Source organism: Giraffa tippelskirchi, chromosome 3, assembly GCF_054371585.1.
Source record: "Giraffa tippelskirchi isolate mGirTip1 chromosome 3, T2T-mGirTip1v1.2.pri, whole genome shotgun sequence".
NCBI lineage: Eukaryota > Metazoa > Chordata > Mammalia > Artiodactyla > Giraffidae > Giraffa > Giraffa tippelskirchi.
In genome coordinates, this window is record NC_137277.1 from 42,344,583 (window position 1) to 42,361,217 (window position 16,635).

At 42.9% G+C, this 16,635-nt stretch overlaps 1 protein-coding gene across 1 annotated transcript; it reads right to left on the reverse strand.

The window, feature by feature from the left end:
• Positions 1-3,603: 3,603 nt before the first annotated feature.
• CRYBA1 (crystallin beta A1) lies at positions 3,604-15,978 on the reverse strand. Its single transcript, XM_081580267.1, has 7 exons — positions 15,873-15,978; positions 10,267-10,458; positions 8,610-8,674; positions 7,501-7,619; positions 6,020-6,161; positions 4,337-4,479; positions 3,604-3,894 (listed from the first exon to the last, which is right to left on the reverse strand). The coding sequence occupies exons 2-7, from the start codon at positions 10,295-10,297 to the stop codon at positions 3,747-3,749; spliced, it is 648 nt and encodes a 215-aa protein (XP_081436393.1). The 5' UTR covers positions 10,298-10,458; positions 15,873-15,978; the 3' UTR covers positions 3,604-3,746.
• Between the last annotated feature and the right edge of the window lie 657 nt (positions 15,979-16,635).

A 16,635-nucleotide genomic window follows, 5' to 3' on the forward strand; every position in this document is an offset into this window, starting at 1 on the left:
TGACTATATACCATACCTTTATAGGTTGCTTTGAGACGTTTCCTGTAGCACAGCCACTAGCAAAAGTGATTGAATTTAGAAATTCCCTTAGGGAGGAGATCAGTACAAAAAGTTTTTTATGGTATTGGCCTGTGAAGGATATTAGGAAAATACAAATTCTGTTAGTATTACACATTTTGGCCTTAAAATACCTTCTACTACTGAAAATCTTGTAATTTTGCTTCTGTTATTCCCTCTGCCTCAAAAAGAGAAGTTGGGAAGAGTGGCTTAAAGGAAATAGTAGTATTGGTTTGTTGCTGATCTTGTAGAAAGAAAACAATTGTCTACTATATATACTGGGGAGTTAGTTTTGTTTGTATACAAAGGAGAAGTAATAGTGCCCCAAGCCAATCCGATTTAGTTTAATCCAATCAATCAAAACCAACTATTCTGCTTCTCTAGTGTATTTTTACTTAGCAAAGATAAACTTATGCTACTTGACATGAGGAAAAGTCATTTCTCAAGCACATACTTGAAGGAGATTGAACCCAATTATGATGGAGGAAAAACACCAAATGGGGTGGAGGAATATGAGAAAGATATGTGGTCCAAAGCTATCTGATTATATTTTGATGTTGCCAATATTGCAAAGCCAAAATTTTAATTTGCTTATTTAATATATTTGTTGGCCAGAGATCTATTTTTATATCAATGTGCCTTGCATGTATATTAAAAAAAAAATTCGAAAGGCCATGTTACAATGCCTGAGATAGTTGATGATTCTTAACCACCTCACTAATTTTTATGCAGTATGAGATGTTCATTCTATCGCCCAACTGGTGCTCTCTGTTTCAAGTTATAGATCTTGTCACAAACTGGAACTGTTTTATAAACTGGGAAGTGATTTAAGTTACTTTTTTGGTTGTTTCTTTTTCTTTTTTTGTTTTGTTCTTAGTCTGTTAGTGGCTGTTCTGTAGTGGGAAATAGTAAAAAGATTCTTCCCTTCCCTCCCCGCTCAGCACCTTCTTCAAGTAATGTGATGACACCACTTCTTGTGTGCTTTGAAAAAAAGTTTCAGCTTGCTGTTTCCTTCAGTGTTATAAAGTGTTATAAAAAAGCATTGTTTGCAAAATCTAGGGAGATAAGAGTCCACTTTAATTTGGAATTCTATGTGAGCTATGATCCAAGTTATTGGCTCTTTCCAACTTTAAAATTTTTTATTGTTAAAGCACCTTGCTTAGAAAATTTTGAAAATTTATGTCTGCAACAATTGTCTCAAAATAATGAACTGTGCAATTCTTGTCATTAAAAAAAGAAAAGATCTGAACTCTCCCTACTGTGGCTTGTTAGTTTCTCTGTATTTTCTGCCAGTGTAAATGTGAAAAGCTTTGCTTGCATTACGTTTTAGAAATGCATTTTGCACACTCGAATTTTGCCGAAGCTCCATGAAAAGGTTAGATCTAAGTAGATGAATAAAGCTATGCACATGTTTTGAAAGTTTAATTTGTGTGTCATTACCAAAAGTGACCTATCCTTATTACTTTGCTGCTCTTAGCTTTACCATCTGTAGAAACATGGCTCAAAGTTAGAGTTCTGGGCTAGTTCATCATTGGAACTAGAAGAGAGAAAAATTGGTACCTATTTTAATAACATAGTTTTAAAATGAGAGCTTGACTCGTGTCTGCTAAAGGGCTTTTTTTTTTTTGAAATGGCAGTTTTATCAGTTTTACAAACTGTTGGATATTCCAATGAAATTTTGGTTTATTTGATCAAATAGAAATGAAAAGTGGTTGAAACTGAAATGAAGGAAGGACCTTTGCCACATGGAGTTTTGTGACAATTTTATGTCTTAAACCTGGTTTAAAGGTAGGATGAGCTTTTTATCTTTGCTTTAGCATAAATTTGGTTTACTGAATGATTGACTTGAGATTTAGAATCATTCAGTTGTTTAAAGATCAAAGCACAAGTTAATGTGTATCTCTTTAAAACTGCCCAAGCTGATTAGAACAAGTTTAGAAATTGAGCTGATTTGATTTCATTGCTGCAGTCTGCATGTACTAAATAGCTTTACTTCACTTTTGTGTACTTAACGGATTGTGTAGATGTACTGGCCAGGTTTTGTCAAATCATCTTTTAAAAGATTGTTTTGTATTTTCTTCCGGACCTTCGTAGAAGAGGCTAATATGTTTAAGTAGAGATAATACTAATGGTATTTTTTCCCCTTGCTCCTAGAGATAAAAAGAAATATTTCCTTTTTATGTTTTTCCTGTGTATAGAAGAGGATTACCTTCTCTGTCATCAAGTGTACTCTTAATGTATGTTGTTGACTGAAAACACAGCAAGCCCTTCCTTCTGTGTCTTCCCTGGAAGTGACAGTTAAAGTCTACTAGTCAGAATGCAAAAGGTGGCCCATAATGCATGGCCTTAAAAGGCATGAATGCAGGAGTATAGCATCATCTTTGATGGTTATGGCTACTCCTCAGTATCTGTCAGTAGTTCACATGTTCAGTCTTGGAATGTATTGGAGGAGCGAAGTAATTTCTGTGTCTTGTGTGCATTAGCACTTAGGAGCTGTTACCTCTTAATCTGGGGGAAAGGACAATTAGTGGGCTACAATTATGAGAGAGGATTTTTTCCTTCTGTCTCGCAATTTAAAAAATGTTGTTTCAGTGTTTGTTTTGCCCAGTCAAAAAGATAGGCCTTTTCTAGATATAAGAACAGTGGCCAGAGATTTCCTCTTTTGCTAAATGCTTAGGTATTTGCCATAGCTGTTTCTGATGTCATGGATTCTGAGGAAGTGTCAGTTACGTGATGATCTTCCTTTATTGATGTCTTACTTCATGTTCAGTGTTTTAAAAATATAAATTACAAGCACTCTACATCCATACCCAGATTGACTTATTTTATCAGAAAAAAAAAAACTTGAGAAATTTGTAGATCAAATTAAGAGACAATAAGTGTACATTGTTGAATAAAAAATTTTAAAGTTTCCAAGGTGTTTGTGTTATCATCTTTTGTGTGCTTTAATTCCAAAAACTCGACTGAGCACAAAGGTAAGATTGTGACATTGATAATATTTTTCATAAATGGGTCAAATGTACCAAAAATTTAAGGCTTAAATATAGCATGGTCATAGGTCATAGAATTTTTTTTTCCTAATCAGGTTATTAAGATGCTTAGAATTGGCATATGTATGGAAAAACCACCTGTGTGAGAACAGCTAGCCTGTGTTCTGTCACGACACTGAGCCTTATGTTCTTACAGTTGAAATAAGCCAAAATTGAGCTAAACAGTATGACAATTTGAGAAGCTTCCTAAGTTTGTTTAGCAATGATCTGTCACAGGTGGAAAAAAAGCATTGCTAACATCAGTGTTAGAATGGGGGTAAGGAGGAAAAGAAAAGATGCAAAAACAATTAGCAGAAGTGTGTCTGTCACTATAAGACTGATAGATTTGGGTTATATGCTTTAATGTTCTTTGAAATAGAGGATCGTCATCCTTGGGCTGGTAAGTGACTTACTTGCAAGGACACCAAAGGGAACTTGGGGTTTTATGGAAGTTTGTCTGTAAAGATTCTTAGCCATGTAAATGTGATTTCTATAAAGCATTCAGTCTACAAAGTTGTTGGGTTTTTTTTTTTTAATGACATTTATTGTGGATTTCAGCAGCTAACATTTGGAAGCAGTATCAGCAGAACATATATTTTATTCTAAATTGTTTAGGAAGGGCGCATGCTTGAGGAATTCTTACTTGGAGCTTTTAATCCACTACTGTTGGATACGGCGAATGGATTGAATCTGGGAAGTCTGGGCATGAGAACCCCACTCTCTCCAGTGTTTGTAGTCTCCTCCATGATGGTCACATTCCAAGATATACTGATAGCCACGGTACCCAGGATACTGGTAGCAAACCCAGCTGGAAAACCCAGAAGATACCAGATTATTAAAACTAGCTGGAGACCTGGTAAGCAACCCCCAAACCTGAGCCTCTGGTTTCCCTAACACAATGGTATGGAATGCTTTTAGGCTTAAAAATTAATAGCAGTCCTAAATATACCAGGCAGCATGTATGAATTGGTGCCACAACCAGCTGAAAGTTGTGGAAAAGAGGTATGAGAGTAGTCAACGTAAGTCCTTTCATAGTGGAATGTTTGGGGGAGAAAAAGCTGAGGTTAAGTGATAGTGGTACCAAAAACTTGAGATTTGGAGTTCCAATAGCTAGAATGTCACAGTCATACCAATGGGACATCAATGTGTGAATTCAGATAAGACATGACCATTGATATATTAATATTCGTAAGGTTTACATCTGTTGAAGAGTTTTTGAAATGTGCTCCAACCCTGTTTTTTGCACTTACGCTCCGCATTGTATCTTCATGGAGCCAACTTCGTTGTTGAACCAACCCATGGCTTGCAAGGAGGGGTAGTCGTCAGAGAGTTCCCACTGGCGTCCAATGAAATTTTCTTTCTCAAAAATGGTAATCTTAGACTCCTTATGATTCTGTAATAAGTTTAAGTTTAGCACCAGTGTTAAGGCTTGTCGTAATTCTTGACCACATTTGTGAAACTCAAAATGCTCCTGGTTTACAAAAGGAAGTACATGTAAAAATATTTCATGCAATACAGAGATTTTAAAAACTACCCATAATCCTGTTTAATCCAGTTTAATACTATGACATTAAAAATGTACAAATAACTGGTATAGTTTGGAACCACAAGAGACCAGTGAAAGAAAATATGACAGCAGGAAAAATTTGAGACAGCCAACCAAGGATTAATACTAATGTGGAAAAGGTTCTACAAGTCGAGAGGAAAAGTAAGTCTGTGTGTGTGTGTGTGTTGGGGGTGGGGTGGGTACATGCACACAGCATTGGAAAAAACGTAAATGTCTGGTAGGGGACATGGGGACTACACAAGCATTGAGAAGGCAGAGACTAACCTTTATGAAGTTCAGAAACAGGCAAAATTAGCCCTAGTGATAGTGGAAAGGAGCTATTGGAAAGGGACACCAGGTAATTTTATGAGGCAATGGAATTGTTCTATATCTGATCAGGGTGTTACGTGGGTATGGATATTTTTCAAAACTCATAAGAATATACAGTTAGAGTTTGTGCATTTTACTATTTGTAAAGTATACATTTGGGGGGGGGGTGGAATCGGGAGTTAAAACACATCCAGATAGGGAAATACTTCTTAGTTCTAGAGCTGTTTAGCATCTCCACTGCTTGAATTTTGGTAGGACTTTAAGATGAGATTGTTAACTAAAATCATGAGAAAAATCACGTGATACAGATGAGTATTTGAAAAGGTTTTAGCCCAGCCTTATTGCCAATACAGGGATTATTTTTCAACACACCCCTGAAGATCACCCTGCTTGTGCTTGAGTTCACAGAGGAGAAGCATTCCATTCTGATGCATAATTGAGTAATGCTTAGGGTTAGAAACAAGAAGTTGTGAATCAAAGAGAAGAGGCACTGGAAGTCTTGTCTATTTCTTCAGTCATCCCACGTACTAAAGGGTTACTTCACCTTTTCCCTGTTTCTAGGTAAAATAGTATATAGATTGAAATTTAACTGTTCAAGGATTTACTACATGCCAAGTGCTCTAATTATCCTACTGCACTTGTGAAGATCTGAGTATCCGCTTCCCGCCACCTCTAGGAAGGCCGTTTGTAGTTGCTAAATTGTGTCTGGCTCTTTGTGACCCCACTGTAGCCAGCCAGGCTCCTCTGTCCATGGGATTTCCCAGGCAAGAACCCTGGAATGGGCTGCCATTTCCTTCTCCAGAGGATCTTCCTGACCCAGGGTCTGCATTGACAGGCAAATTCTTTACTGTCTGAGCCCCCAGGGAGGCCCCCCTTTTGGCTTAATGAAAATATCTAGGAGAAAAAAATCAAATGGCAGACTTGTGTTTTTCTCTTTATACTTTTATCTTCTTGGTACCACATTTCAGCGTAACCAACCAATGGGAAATAAGTCAGTCCATATGCACCCTCTTATCCATCCCCCATGTGCACAAAAATGAAAATCTCAAGGACTCACAGCTGAACAGATGGGGCGGAAGGACATGAGGCGCTCGATGTGATAGGCATTACTCCCGCTCCAGGCATCCCAGCGAGGGTACTCTCCTCTCTCCAGGACAAACTGTTGCCCACAGAAGCTGGTATGTTCATAACCAACCCAGCTGCCAAAGACAAGTAATGGTGTTTGTTCATGGTGTTCAGAGCTTATATGGCCTCAGGGAGAATGCATCTTTGTTTTAGATGTTAATAGTGGGTAAAATAGCCAGTTCCAATAGAGCCATACAAAGTCATACATTTATCACAGAGGTGGGGAATGAGCTGGCAGCTGCACTGTGCGGGTTTGTAAATATACTTGTTTAAGGATTATCTGCTAAAGAGGTCTACTTCACTGGCTTGAGTAATGAGTACTGGCAAAGTCATTCTGAAATATTTACTTTCTCCTCAAGGTACTATATTCTCTACTTGGAGCTCCAGGTTCAGGATCTAGTGACTAGGGCATTCGGTTCAGTTCAGTCGCTCAGTTGTGTCCGTCTCTTTGCGACCCCAGACTATGGCATTGGCTCCAGCCAAAACTATTGGCTTCTTTCTAAGGAAGCAAAGAGATGAATAAGCAGCAGATAGATGACTAAGTCTCTTGTTTCCTTGTCACTTCGTGGGTTCTTTCTCCTGCAGACCTCTATATGCCTGATTTATTTATTTTCCCTTATTTATTAAAACAGCTCAGATTGACCTTTTACAACCAGGTCTTAGTTAACTGATGACACCTTAAAGTATTTCACTTTGAGGGTTGAAGAGCTCTAAGTTGGGGGTGAGCAACTTGTAGAAGCCTATCTACATACACAGCCAGTTCTGCCTAGACCTTGCCTTTGTGTTTTCAGGCTCAGTGAAATGTTTTCAGATGATCAAGGACTCAACTAACCTGCCATGCGCAGGAAGACAGAACAAGAGAGGGTCTCCCTTGCCAAGGAAACTAATCACTACCAAGAAACTCCTGAAAGACTAGCTAGAAACTAATAGGACTCTCTGGAGTTGAGTTCCTTTGTATATAGAGAAATGAGCTCACAGTGTCTGCTCTGGGACATGTAGAAGGGGAGTTAGCCGTGAAGAGGCTGTAGTTTGATAGTTTCCTCTCTATTTTCTGTAGGCAAGAAAAACTCAAGGGGCCTGTGGCTTGTTTTGAGAGAACCCCAGGCAGAAGCCTGTAGGCACCAGAAGCATAGAACTGGTTACCTTCACTGCCCCACCCCCATGATATGTATTTCTTTAATCTCCCCCAGACCCAATTCCAAGCCATGAAGAATCTCGTTCCTTCTAGCTTTGAGTTACTGAATTGCACATGTAGTAAAATTTTTTTGAGATTACTTAAGTATGGACGCTTCTCTCCCAGAAATGATTCGAGTCTGGGGGAACATCTGTTTTCTCTGATCTCCATCTTTATGGTCGCATGTCTGAAGGGATCAGAAATAGGAGGCCTGAGATTCTGCTGAGGTTGATACTCACGCGCCACATTCCACCTTGAGAGACCGGACGTTGTCAAAATTGCGCTCAGAGACATTTGGGCAGGAGCTGGTGAATTCCATTCTCTTGCCCTGGAAGTTCTCCTGGTCATAGATGGTTATCTGAATTGGGATTAAATGGGAGAACAGAGCTAGAACGTGGTCCATCAGGAAGAACAGAGGCCCAGGCCAACATCTTAACCTGTGTCTGACCCAATGTTTTTCATCACTAGCTGCAGCCCAGGAGGCCTGATGAGGTCTCTTCCAGTGTAAACAGGGTAAGAAGGGGTTTGAAGTAATATCACTGGTTGGCAGTATTCACATGCCCATAGGGATGAGGTGTGGGTCCAGGTTTCTGATAGGAATCGTCTGCTGGGGATGATAGCTGGCCCTGTGGACATACCAAGGATTTTTGTACTCATTCCAACATGCTTTCTGCATAAGTATGGCTCAAAAGCCAGGATTCTGGAAGCTCCAAGGGCTCCCTGTGAATTAACCTTTAGCTTCTTCAGCCATACCTGCTATAGAAACCTAATGTGTAAAGGGAGAGTTGTGATAAACCCCTTTCATACCCTGAACTAGAAATTGACTCTTGAACCTGGCTAGAGGACAGCTCCCAGAACTGTGAACCGGACTTAGAGTTGATCCACTGAGGAGGTTAAGGGTGCTGAGGGAAACAGTGACTGAAGATCAGCCACTTCAGGCAGTGGTTACATTCAGCCTCAGGTTGGGGTCAGGAGGAGACCATGGTCCAATCATTGATTTGGGGTCTAATGGCAAGTCTCTCCTCATTTCTGGGCCCTCAGTTTCTCCATATCATAATCCACTCGGGCTGCTCTATTTTAAGATAATTTTAGCAGTATGGAGAGTTGACCTAGAAAACTAGATGATATCTCCCAACAAGGGTTTCCAGGATCATCCTTCTTTCCAAATGGGAGAGCCTTCCTGAGACAGCACCTAGACTTTGGTTGGACCCTTCGTATACAAACTGGTGTTTTACTTGCTGGTCACTGTCCCATGGAAAAGCACAGCTCTGGGTCCTACTCTGAGGTTGTATCACACCCCCTGCCCTGATGGATTCCTCAATTTTCTATGTGATGGAGATGGGCTTACCTTCCATGGCCCCACAGACCCCGGCATGGGGTTAGTTTGAGCCATCTTGGTGGTTGGAAGGGATTCTGGAAGACAGAACACACACCAGTGTCATGGCCCTGGGGTGAGGGATGAAGACTATGGGTGAAAGTAAAAGAGGCTTGAAGTCCAATAAACTGACTTTGGGTGGGGTCCAGGCTCTGCCTTTCACTAGCTGAGCCTCAGTCGTTTTGCATCAGTAAAACTTCAATGCGCAGAGTTATTGTGAGGATGAGAAGAAGTGACGCAGATAAAGTACTGCACAGATACCAGGACCACTTGATAAACGTGGCTCTCATTCTCTTGCCTGCCTCCAGGCACCTGAGATAGCCTTGCCTCATTCTCATATACCCCAGTATAAACCCTTTGGCAACCATCTGGTCCAGACCCTTCATATCACCAATGTGTGGTCTCTTATCTGGCTCTGCCTAGCCCCCAAACTGACCAGCTGTCCACGGCCATCTCTCATTCCCTCCTTGCCTCTCTGTCTTCTAGACCTACCCAGCCTCAACCTTGCTTCCTGAGACTTTGCTGCTTTCCCCAGCCTATGGCAACTTGCTTTCTTTCCTCCTTCCCAGCACTCATCATAGCACTGATCCATGTTCCTCTTGAATATGTCCTGAGTGAACATCTCAGTAGCAGGGAGGGTCTCCAGAGTGATTGATGGAGGACCACACTGAACCCATGTTGGGATGGTGAGGGTTGGAGGAGTGGGACAGGTGGCATTGAAAGACTTATTTAAGGAAAATGAGGAAGAAAAGAGGATGATAATAATAACTAACACTTAACCATGGCTCAGGGCTTCCCTGATGGCACAGACGGTAAAGAATTCGTCTGCCATGCAGGAGACTTGGGTCCGATCTCTGGGTCGGGAAGATCGCCTGGAGAAGGGAATGGCTACCCACTCCAGTATTCTTGCCTGGAAAATTCCATGGCCAGAGGAGCCCGGCGGGCTACAGTCCTCGGGGTCCCGAAGAGTTGGACACAACTGAGCGACTAACACACACACAACCATGGCTCACTCTGTTCCAGGTCCTGTTCTTTATGCTTTACCTGCCTGAATACATTTAATCTTCACAATGAGCCTATGAGGTCAGCCCTATCATTATCCTCATTTTACAGATGAGGATATTGAGGCTCATAGAGCTGAGGTAGACAGAAAAGATGATAGGAAGAGTAAAGGAAGGAAGGACAGTGGGGAGGGGACAAGGAGAGAGGGAAGAAAGACAGACACATATGCATCTGTTTGCTTAATTCAAAACAGCCATGCATGGCTTTTCCCTCTGACTGGTATTGGCCCAGGGATGAATGCATGTAAACTCTGTGATGTATCTTTCCATTCTGAACCTCTGAACGAGCATTTCCTACCTCTACCCCCTCCCCAACTTCCCTCTGTGTCCCAGAAGCCTGTCATTTCTGGGGCCCCCAAGTCCCCTCCCACCCATGGTGGCTAGGGCAGTGGTTATGGCCATGTAAGTGACTCCTTTGAGGTGGCAAGAGAAGTCTGCTTCCCCCCAGAGTTCCCTAGTCATCTCCAGCCATCCTGAGAGGCTCTGGCCACAAGGCAGGAAGATGGGGCCCCTCTCCTGGGCAGGGGAAGGAAAGGAAAGACCAGAGCACCCCTCGGGGCCTTACTCACCCAGCTCCTGCTGCACAGTCTGGGTCTCCATCTGGTGCCGCTTCCTCGGTGGCTCCCGCTCTTTATAGCCCCACAGCCGGCAGCCACTGGCCCTGTCAGCACTCTGCCTTCCCTTGGCTTTTGTTCCCCCTGATCCTGGAGCTTTGGTGGCTCAGCCTGCTGGGCGGGCATCCCCCAGGGCTTTGTTTAAACCTGAGATACAGAAATCCAGGGAGGCCCCGCTGCTGTGGGCCAGGCTGGCAGTGCAGGCCCTGCTGCTGTGGACTTGCTCTCAGAGCAGCTGGGATGTGAGAACAGGTCTGTGTGACTTCTTGCCCCCCACTCTTCTCCAGGTTCCTCTCGCCACCCCCAGGACCTTCCTAAGACCGCGTGTCGTATCAACACATCAGAATGTACCTCCGTTCTCATACAGGGTATACATTTGTTGTTGATGTTTAAAAATCAAGGATTATGACAATGCTGAACTCTATTTTTTAAAAAGTGGTTCACACACACAAAAAATAGCTCACTGTGTGCTTGGAAATCTTTATTATATCATATTTATATGTATTGGGTTGGACAAAAATTTTGAGTTTTTCCATAAGATGGTACAGAAAAACCCAAATGAAGCTTTTGCCCGACTGAATATAACTATGTAAGAGTTGAATTCAATTATATAGTCACCTAGTAGACATGAATCTCCCTATAGCTGTGCTATTTTAATATTTATTCATTTTAATTTTGCAGTTTTCTTTTTAAAATTTGGAGCCAAAAAGTCTTTTTTTTTTTGGTGTTTGTTTTAATATTGATATCCTGCTTTCGGCCCTTAGCAGTCTCTCAAGCCCAAGATACACTAACAGGTAAAATGATTGCTCCCTGGAAGTTCAGGGCTCCTGGTGAGAGTAGTGTGGGGTAATTGAGGGGCCTGCCCAGGAGGAGGGGAGAATGTCTTGTTGAAGGGGAGGGTGTCTTGTTCAAGCCTCATAGCTGCTGTGAGGAGCAGGAAGATGCCATGGGTGAGGAGGGCTCTGAGCCTGGCAGATTTGAGTTCCAATCCTAACCCCCATGGGTGGGTGACCAGGCAAGTCATTCAACCTTCTCTCAACACCGCCACCCCCCCTCCAAAAAAAGGAGACTATCTGCCTGACACATTGTAGGCTTATTATTACATATCACCTTACTCTCTTTCTGGTGATGGATACTATAAAAAATCTCATAGCAGCTTGGAAAGACAAAGAAACTCTTCCTAGTAAAGTTCTCTTAATCCCTCTGCAAATCTCTCCAGCCTGTGACTTGGGTTTGTCTGAGCCCTCTTTTCTCAGAACCAAAAATCCATTTGCAGATTTAACAGAACATTCCCAGTGGACAGGTCTGATGCTAACACAATGTGCCACCCTAGGATGTTTCTGCTGCATGATTAACTGGTGGCATCTGGATCAATGGCTGGCAAGGACAGAGTGGCCTTGAGCATCATAGCAGGTGCTGGCTGGCTGGTAGCTGTGCAAGGGCTTAAGGCACTAGCTGTTCATGGCTGGAGGTTCTTCCTCAACTTCCCTTTGCTTCCTCCTCAGAGTTGAGGAACTTAGGGAAACACTTATTTGTTCATTTGTTCATTCATTCATTCATTCTTTCTTTCTTTCCTTAACCCCTGGACTGGCTTAGTACCCCCCTCAAATGCTCTCATGGCACCCTGTACTTATTGATTATTGCATGGGTTTCAATAAATCAATTATTCAAGAACTCAACAGGGGCTTGAATTGTGTGGGATTATTGCATGCTTGGAAACTGCTTTAGAAACCAGAAATGCTGGGCTCCAAGGACAAACAAGACACAACTTGGGGCTTGGATAGAGGATAAAACTTTTCATAGTATACTTTTCTGTACTTTTCAAGTTTTGAACAATGTGGACATATTTTCTATAGAAACAAGGCTATTTTTGAAAACAAAGAAACTGATTGCTTAATTATCTGCTTCTTCCTCTAGACACCATCCTTTATGAGGGTAAGAGCTCTGTCTTGTTCACTGTTGCATCTTCAGCTTTGGACAAAAGTCTTAGCTCAATAAGTATGTTCTGAATAAATGAATGAATGAATGACATCCAGTGACGGGGTTACGTGACTCTGAGGGCAGAGATGAAACCGACAAAAGTACTTACCAGTTCTAGCCACAACTGACGTGCTTGTGTTGTGTTTGTGCTTCATATATTCTCAGCAGCTCCATTTGGGAGCTTTACACCCTATTGAAGTGTTAGAACCATGAAGACTGATGGAATCGATTTTTTTTAGCCAATTTTTAAGTTTGAAGAAAAATGGAGCATTTACGTTTGATTGAAAAGTCCAAACACATGAACAAAAATATTGTGAGGGGGACAATGAGGGTCACTGTGCAAACAATTTACAAATATCCATCTAATTTTCCTAGAGCTATAAGCATCCCCAGCTTGTCCTCCATCTGTTTTCCTCAATTATCTTAAGTGCAAGGAAGCCAGAAAAGGATCACTCACCTCCAGGGCTACCACCATGCTTTGCAAATAGCATCTGAATATGGTTTTTAACCAAGTTCTATAGGATTCTCCCTCTGACATTGTCTGAAGCTGCTGCTTCCCTAGCCCCCTGATGGTTATGGCCTCCAAGCTCCAATTACCTCCACCATCTCTTTCCAGAAAAGTCAGAGCAGAGCCACTCCAAGAGTAGGAATGAAGGGAGCAAACCAGCTTGTATCCTCTTCTCCCAAACTGAGCTTGGGTCTCTCCTCTTCATCTTTAATAACAATAACTACAATGTATGAAGCATTTATTGTGAACCAGACACTGCCTCCTTTTTCCTCACAACAACCCCATGAAGTAGGTCATTATGATACCCATTTTACTGATGTGTTAATTGAGGTTCTGAGGAGCCAAGTTCTGGGCCAGGGAACTCAACAGGGGCTTGAATGTACGTCTATCTGCTCCAAAAGCCGTAATTTTTCCTCTGGGCAGCCCTGCCTTTCTGGCACTGAGTCAGATTATAATACCTACCTGACCCATTGCTGTCAGATGAAGGGAAATGAAGGCATTTAGGGCAATGATGGGACCCAGTGCCATCAATAAATGGTAACTATATTATTGATTGTTCCAAATCAGATAGAATCTTGTGCCAGATTCTCAGAGATTAGTGGGAGCAAGCAGCAAAGATTTTTGAGATATTTATCAGGTCAAAAAAATATTTCCTTTGAGGAATTCCTTGACAGCCAGTGGGACTGGTTGGGACTCTGCAATTTCACTGCTGTGGCCTGAGTCCCTGGTTGGGGAACTAAGATCCTGCAAACTGCGAGGCATGGCCAAAAGACAAAATTTTTTTCTTTGAATTTGGAAAAGACCACGTTTGTTCATTTTTTTCCCCAATATTTTTTTCTATTCCATCTTAACAGCACCTGGTGGCTCAGACAGTAAAGAATCCCCCTGTAATCCAAGAGACCTGGCTTCACTCCCTGAGTTGGGTAGATCCCCTGGAGAAGGGAATGGCGACCCACTCCAGTATTCTTGCCTGACAATTCTGTGGACAGAGCAGCCTGTTGGACTACAGTCCATGAGGTCGTAAAGAGATGGACACGACTGAGCGACTAACATTTTCACTTTTCTGTCTCATTTTCTGTACACCATTGATCTATGGTGGACATGGATTGTGAAGTCTGTTCTAAGTCCACACACTCATTGCATGAACAGGTGGGGTAACTGTCTGCCCAGTGGGATGGGCTTTAAGATTTGGAAGTGATAAGAGACATTAAGGGACTTCCCAGGTGGCACAGTGGTAAAGAGTCTGCCTGCCAATGTAAGAGACACAAGAGATGTGGGTTCGATCCCTGGGTTGGGAAGATGCCCTGGAGGAGGAAATGGCAACCTTCTCCAATATTCTTGCCCAGAGATCCCACGGACAGAGGAGCCTGGTGGGTTACAGTGCAAAGGGTCTCAAAGAGTCAGACATGACTTAGTGACTGAACACACACACACTAGACATTAAAGAGAATGAGACCACCCCCAAATGTAATGTGGTTGATTTGAACCTTGAATTTCTTGACACTAAGGCTACGTGCCAGGCATAATAGAGGCTCAGTAGAAATTTATGAATGGCTTGGATCCCCTGGCCTTGCCTCTGGGCCCAGGGAGCCTCACAGGATGAGGCCCAGGGCGGGAGGGGTGAGGTCATGGGGCCAGGGTGGCCCCTGGACTCAGCACTTTCTGGCAAGAGCATAATGGGGCTGACCAGGCGGCTGAGCAGCACTTCTGTTGTTTGGGAATAAGCAGGCTGAGTACAAAGCAAAGGGCCCAGTCAGCGTTCAGCCAGTACCTACCTCCCCCATGAGGGGCTGCTCCTGGGGGATATTTTTTGCCCTAGTCCTTGCTACACCTTTCAACAAGTAGGAGACCCAGGGCCTGTCTGGGCCTGAGAAGGCTTGAGTACTGGGAGAGAATTTGGGAGGCATCTCAAGCCTCCAGGTCTTTCTGAGCTCTCTCTGCATTTATCCATCCCTCTGCTTCCAAGCAAAAATGGATGCCTGCCTGCCTGCAAAGGACTGCTGCTGTCCTAAGGGCTCAGGCTCCCAGCCTGCTTCTTCTGTATTTAACTAGCTGGAGGGCATCTCAATTCCATTCAGTCTGAATTTCTCAGTTGTTGTTGTGCAGTTGCTAAGTCGTTTGTGACTCTTGGCAACCCATGACTGCAGCACGCCAGGCTTCTGTCTTCCACTTTCTCCTGGAGTTTGCTCAAATTCATGTCCATTGAGTCAGTGATGTTACCTAACCATCTAATCCTCTGTCGCCCCCTTGTCCTTTTGCCTTCAATCTTTCCAGCATCAGGGTCTTTTCCAATGAGTCGGCTCTTCGTATCAGGTGGCCAAAGTATTGGAGTTTCAGCTTCAGCATCAGTCCTTCCAATGAATATTCAGGATTGATTTCCTTTACGATTAACTGGTTTGATCTCTTTCGAGCCCAAGGTTCTCTCAAGAGTCTTCTCCAGCACAATTCAAAAGCATCAGTTCTTCAGTTCTCAGCCTTCTTTATGGTCCAGCTCTCACATCTGTACATGACTACTGGAAAAACCATAGCTTTCTCAGTACTGCAGCTTAAAGTCATTTCCTCTCAACTGGAACCCTGTGAAGCTATTAGAAAAATAGGTACCAATAACAATAGAAAAACAGGTATCCTATTGCAAAGCATTCAGCCCACTCTCTCAAACACAACCAAATTGTTCAATTCTCTCTCTCTCTTAGTTTCCCGATCAGGGATTGAACCCATGGCCCCTGCAGTGGAAGCAGGGTGTCTCAACCACTAGACCACTAGGGAAGTCTGTGTCTCATTTAGAGCAGCCAAGTTTAGCAAATAAAGATATAGGACACCCAGGTAAATTTGAATTCCAGATAAATGATTAATATTTTGAAGTATAAATAGGTCCCAAATATTTTTTATGTTGTTTTTGTTGTCTATCTTTTGGCCTCATCACACAGCATGTGGAATCTTAGTTTCCTGACCAGAGATTGAACCCACACCCCTGTGTTGGCAGTGCAGAGTCTTAACCACTGGGTCACCAGGGAAGCCCCCCAACATCTTTTATGCTAAAACATCACCTGTTGTTTATCTGAAATGGGCTTACCTGGTGGCTCAGCTGGTAAAGAATCCTACAATTTGGGAGACCTGGGTTCGATCCCTGAGTTGGGAAGATCTCCTGGAGAAGGGAATGGCTACCCACTCCAGTATTCTGGCCTGGAGAATTCCATGGACTATTCCATGGGGTCACAAAGAGTTGGACACAGCTGAGTGACTTTCACTTTCACTACACTTATCTGAAATTTGAACTGAATGGGATGTCCTGTATTTTATCTGCCAACACCAGTCTCCTTCCACCTCTATCTGGAGCACCCTATGATGCCCCTCAGCCAATCTGCTTCTCTTTTTCCCTTTGGAGAAGACAGTGTGAAAAAAAAAGTCACCATTCTCATGATCATTTTCTTGGCATACCCTGTCCCACCAACAACCCTACAACATCCTTTGATAAAATGGAGAATGGGGGGGGCGGATCTGGATGTTTTAAAGTGTTTTCCCAAATGTTATCTTATTTAATCCTCCCAAGTAACCCTGAGAGATATGTTTGTGTGTTAGCTGCTCAGTCGTGTTCGACTCTTTGTGACTCCATGGGCTGTAGCCCGCCAGGCTCTTCTGTCCATGGAATTCTCCTGGCAAGAATACTGGAGTGGGTTGCTATTTCCTCCTCCAGGGGATATTCCCAACCCAGGGATCGAACCCATGTCTGCTGTGTCTCCCATCTGAGCCACCAGGGAAATCCGAGAGATCTGCTTTAATTAACCCCATTTTACAGTAGAAACCTCAGACTCAGAAAGCATATGTTACTTACCCAA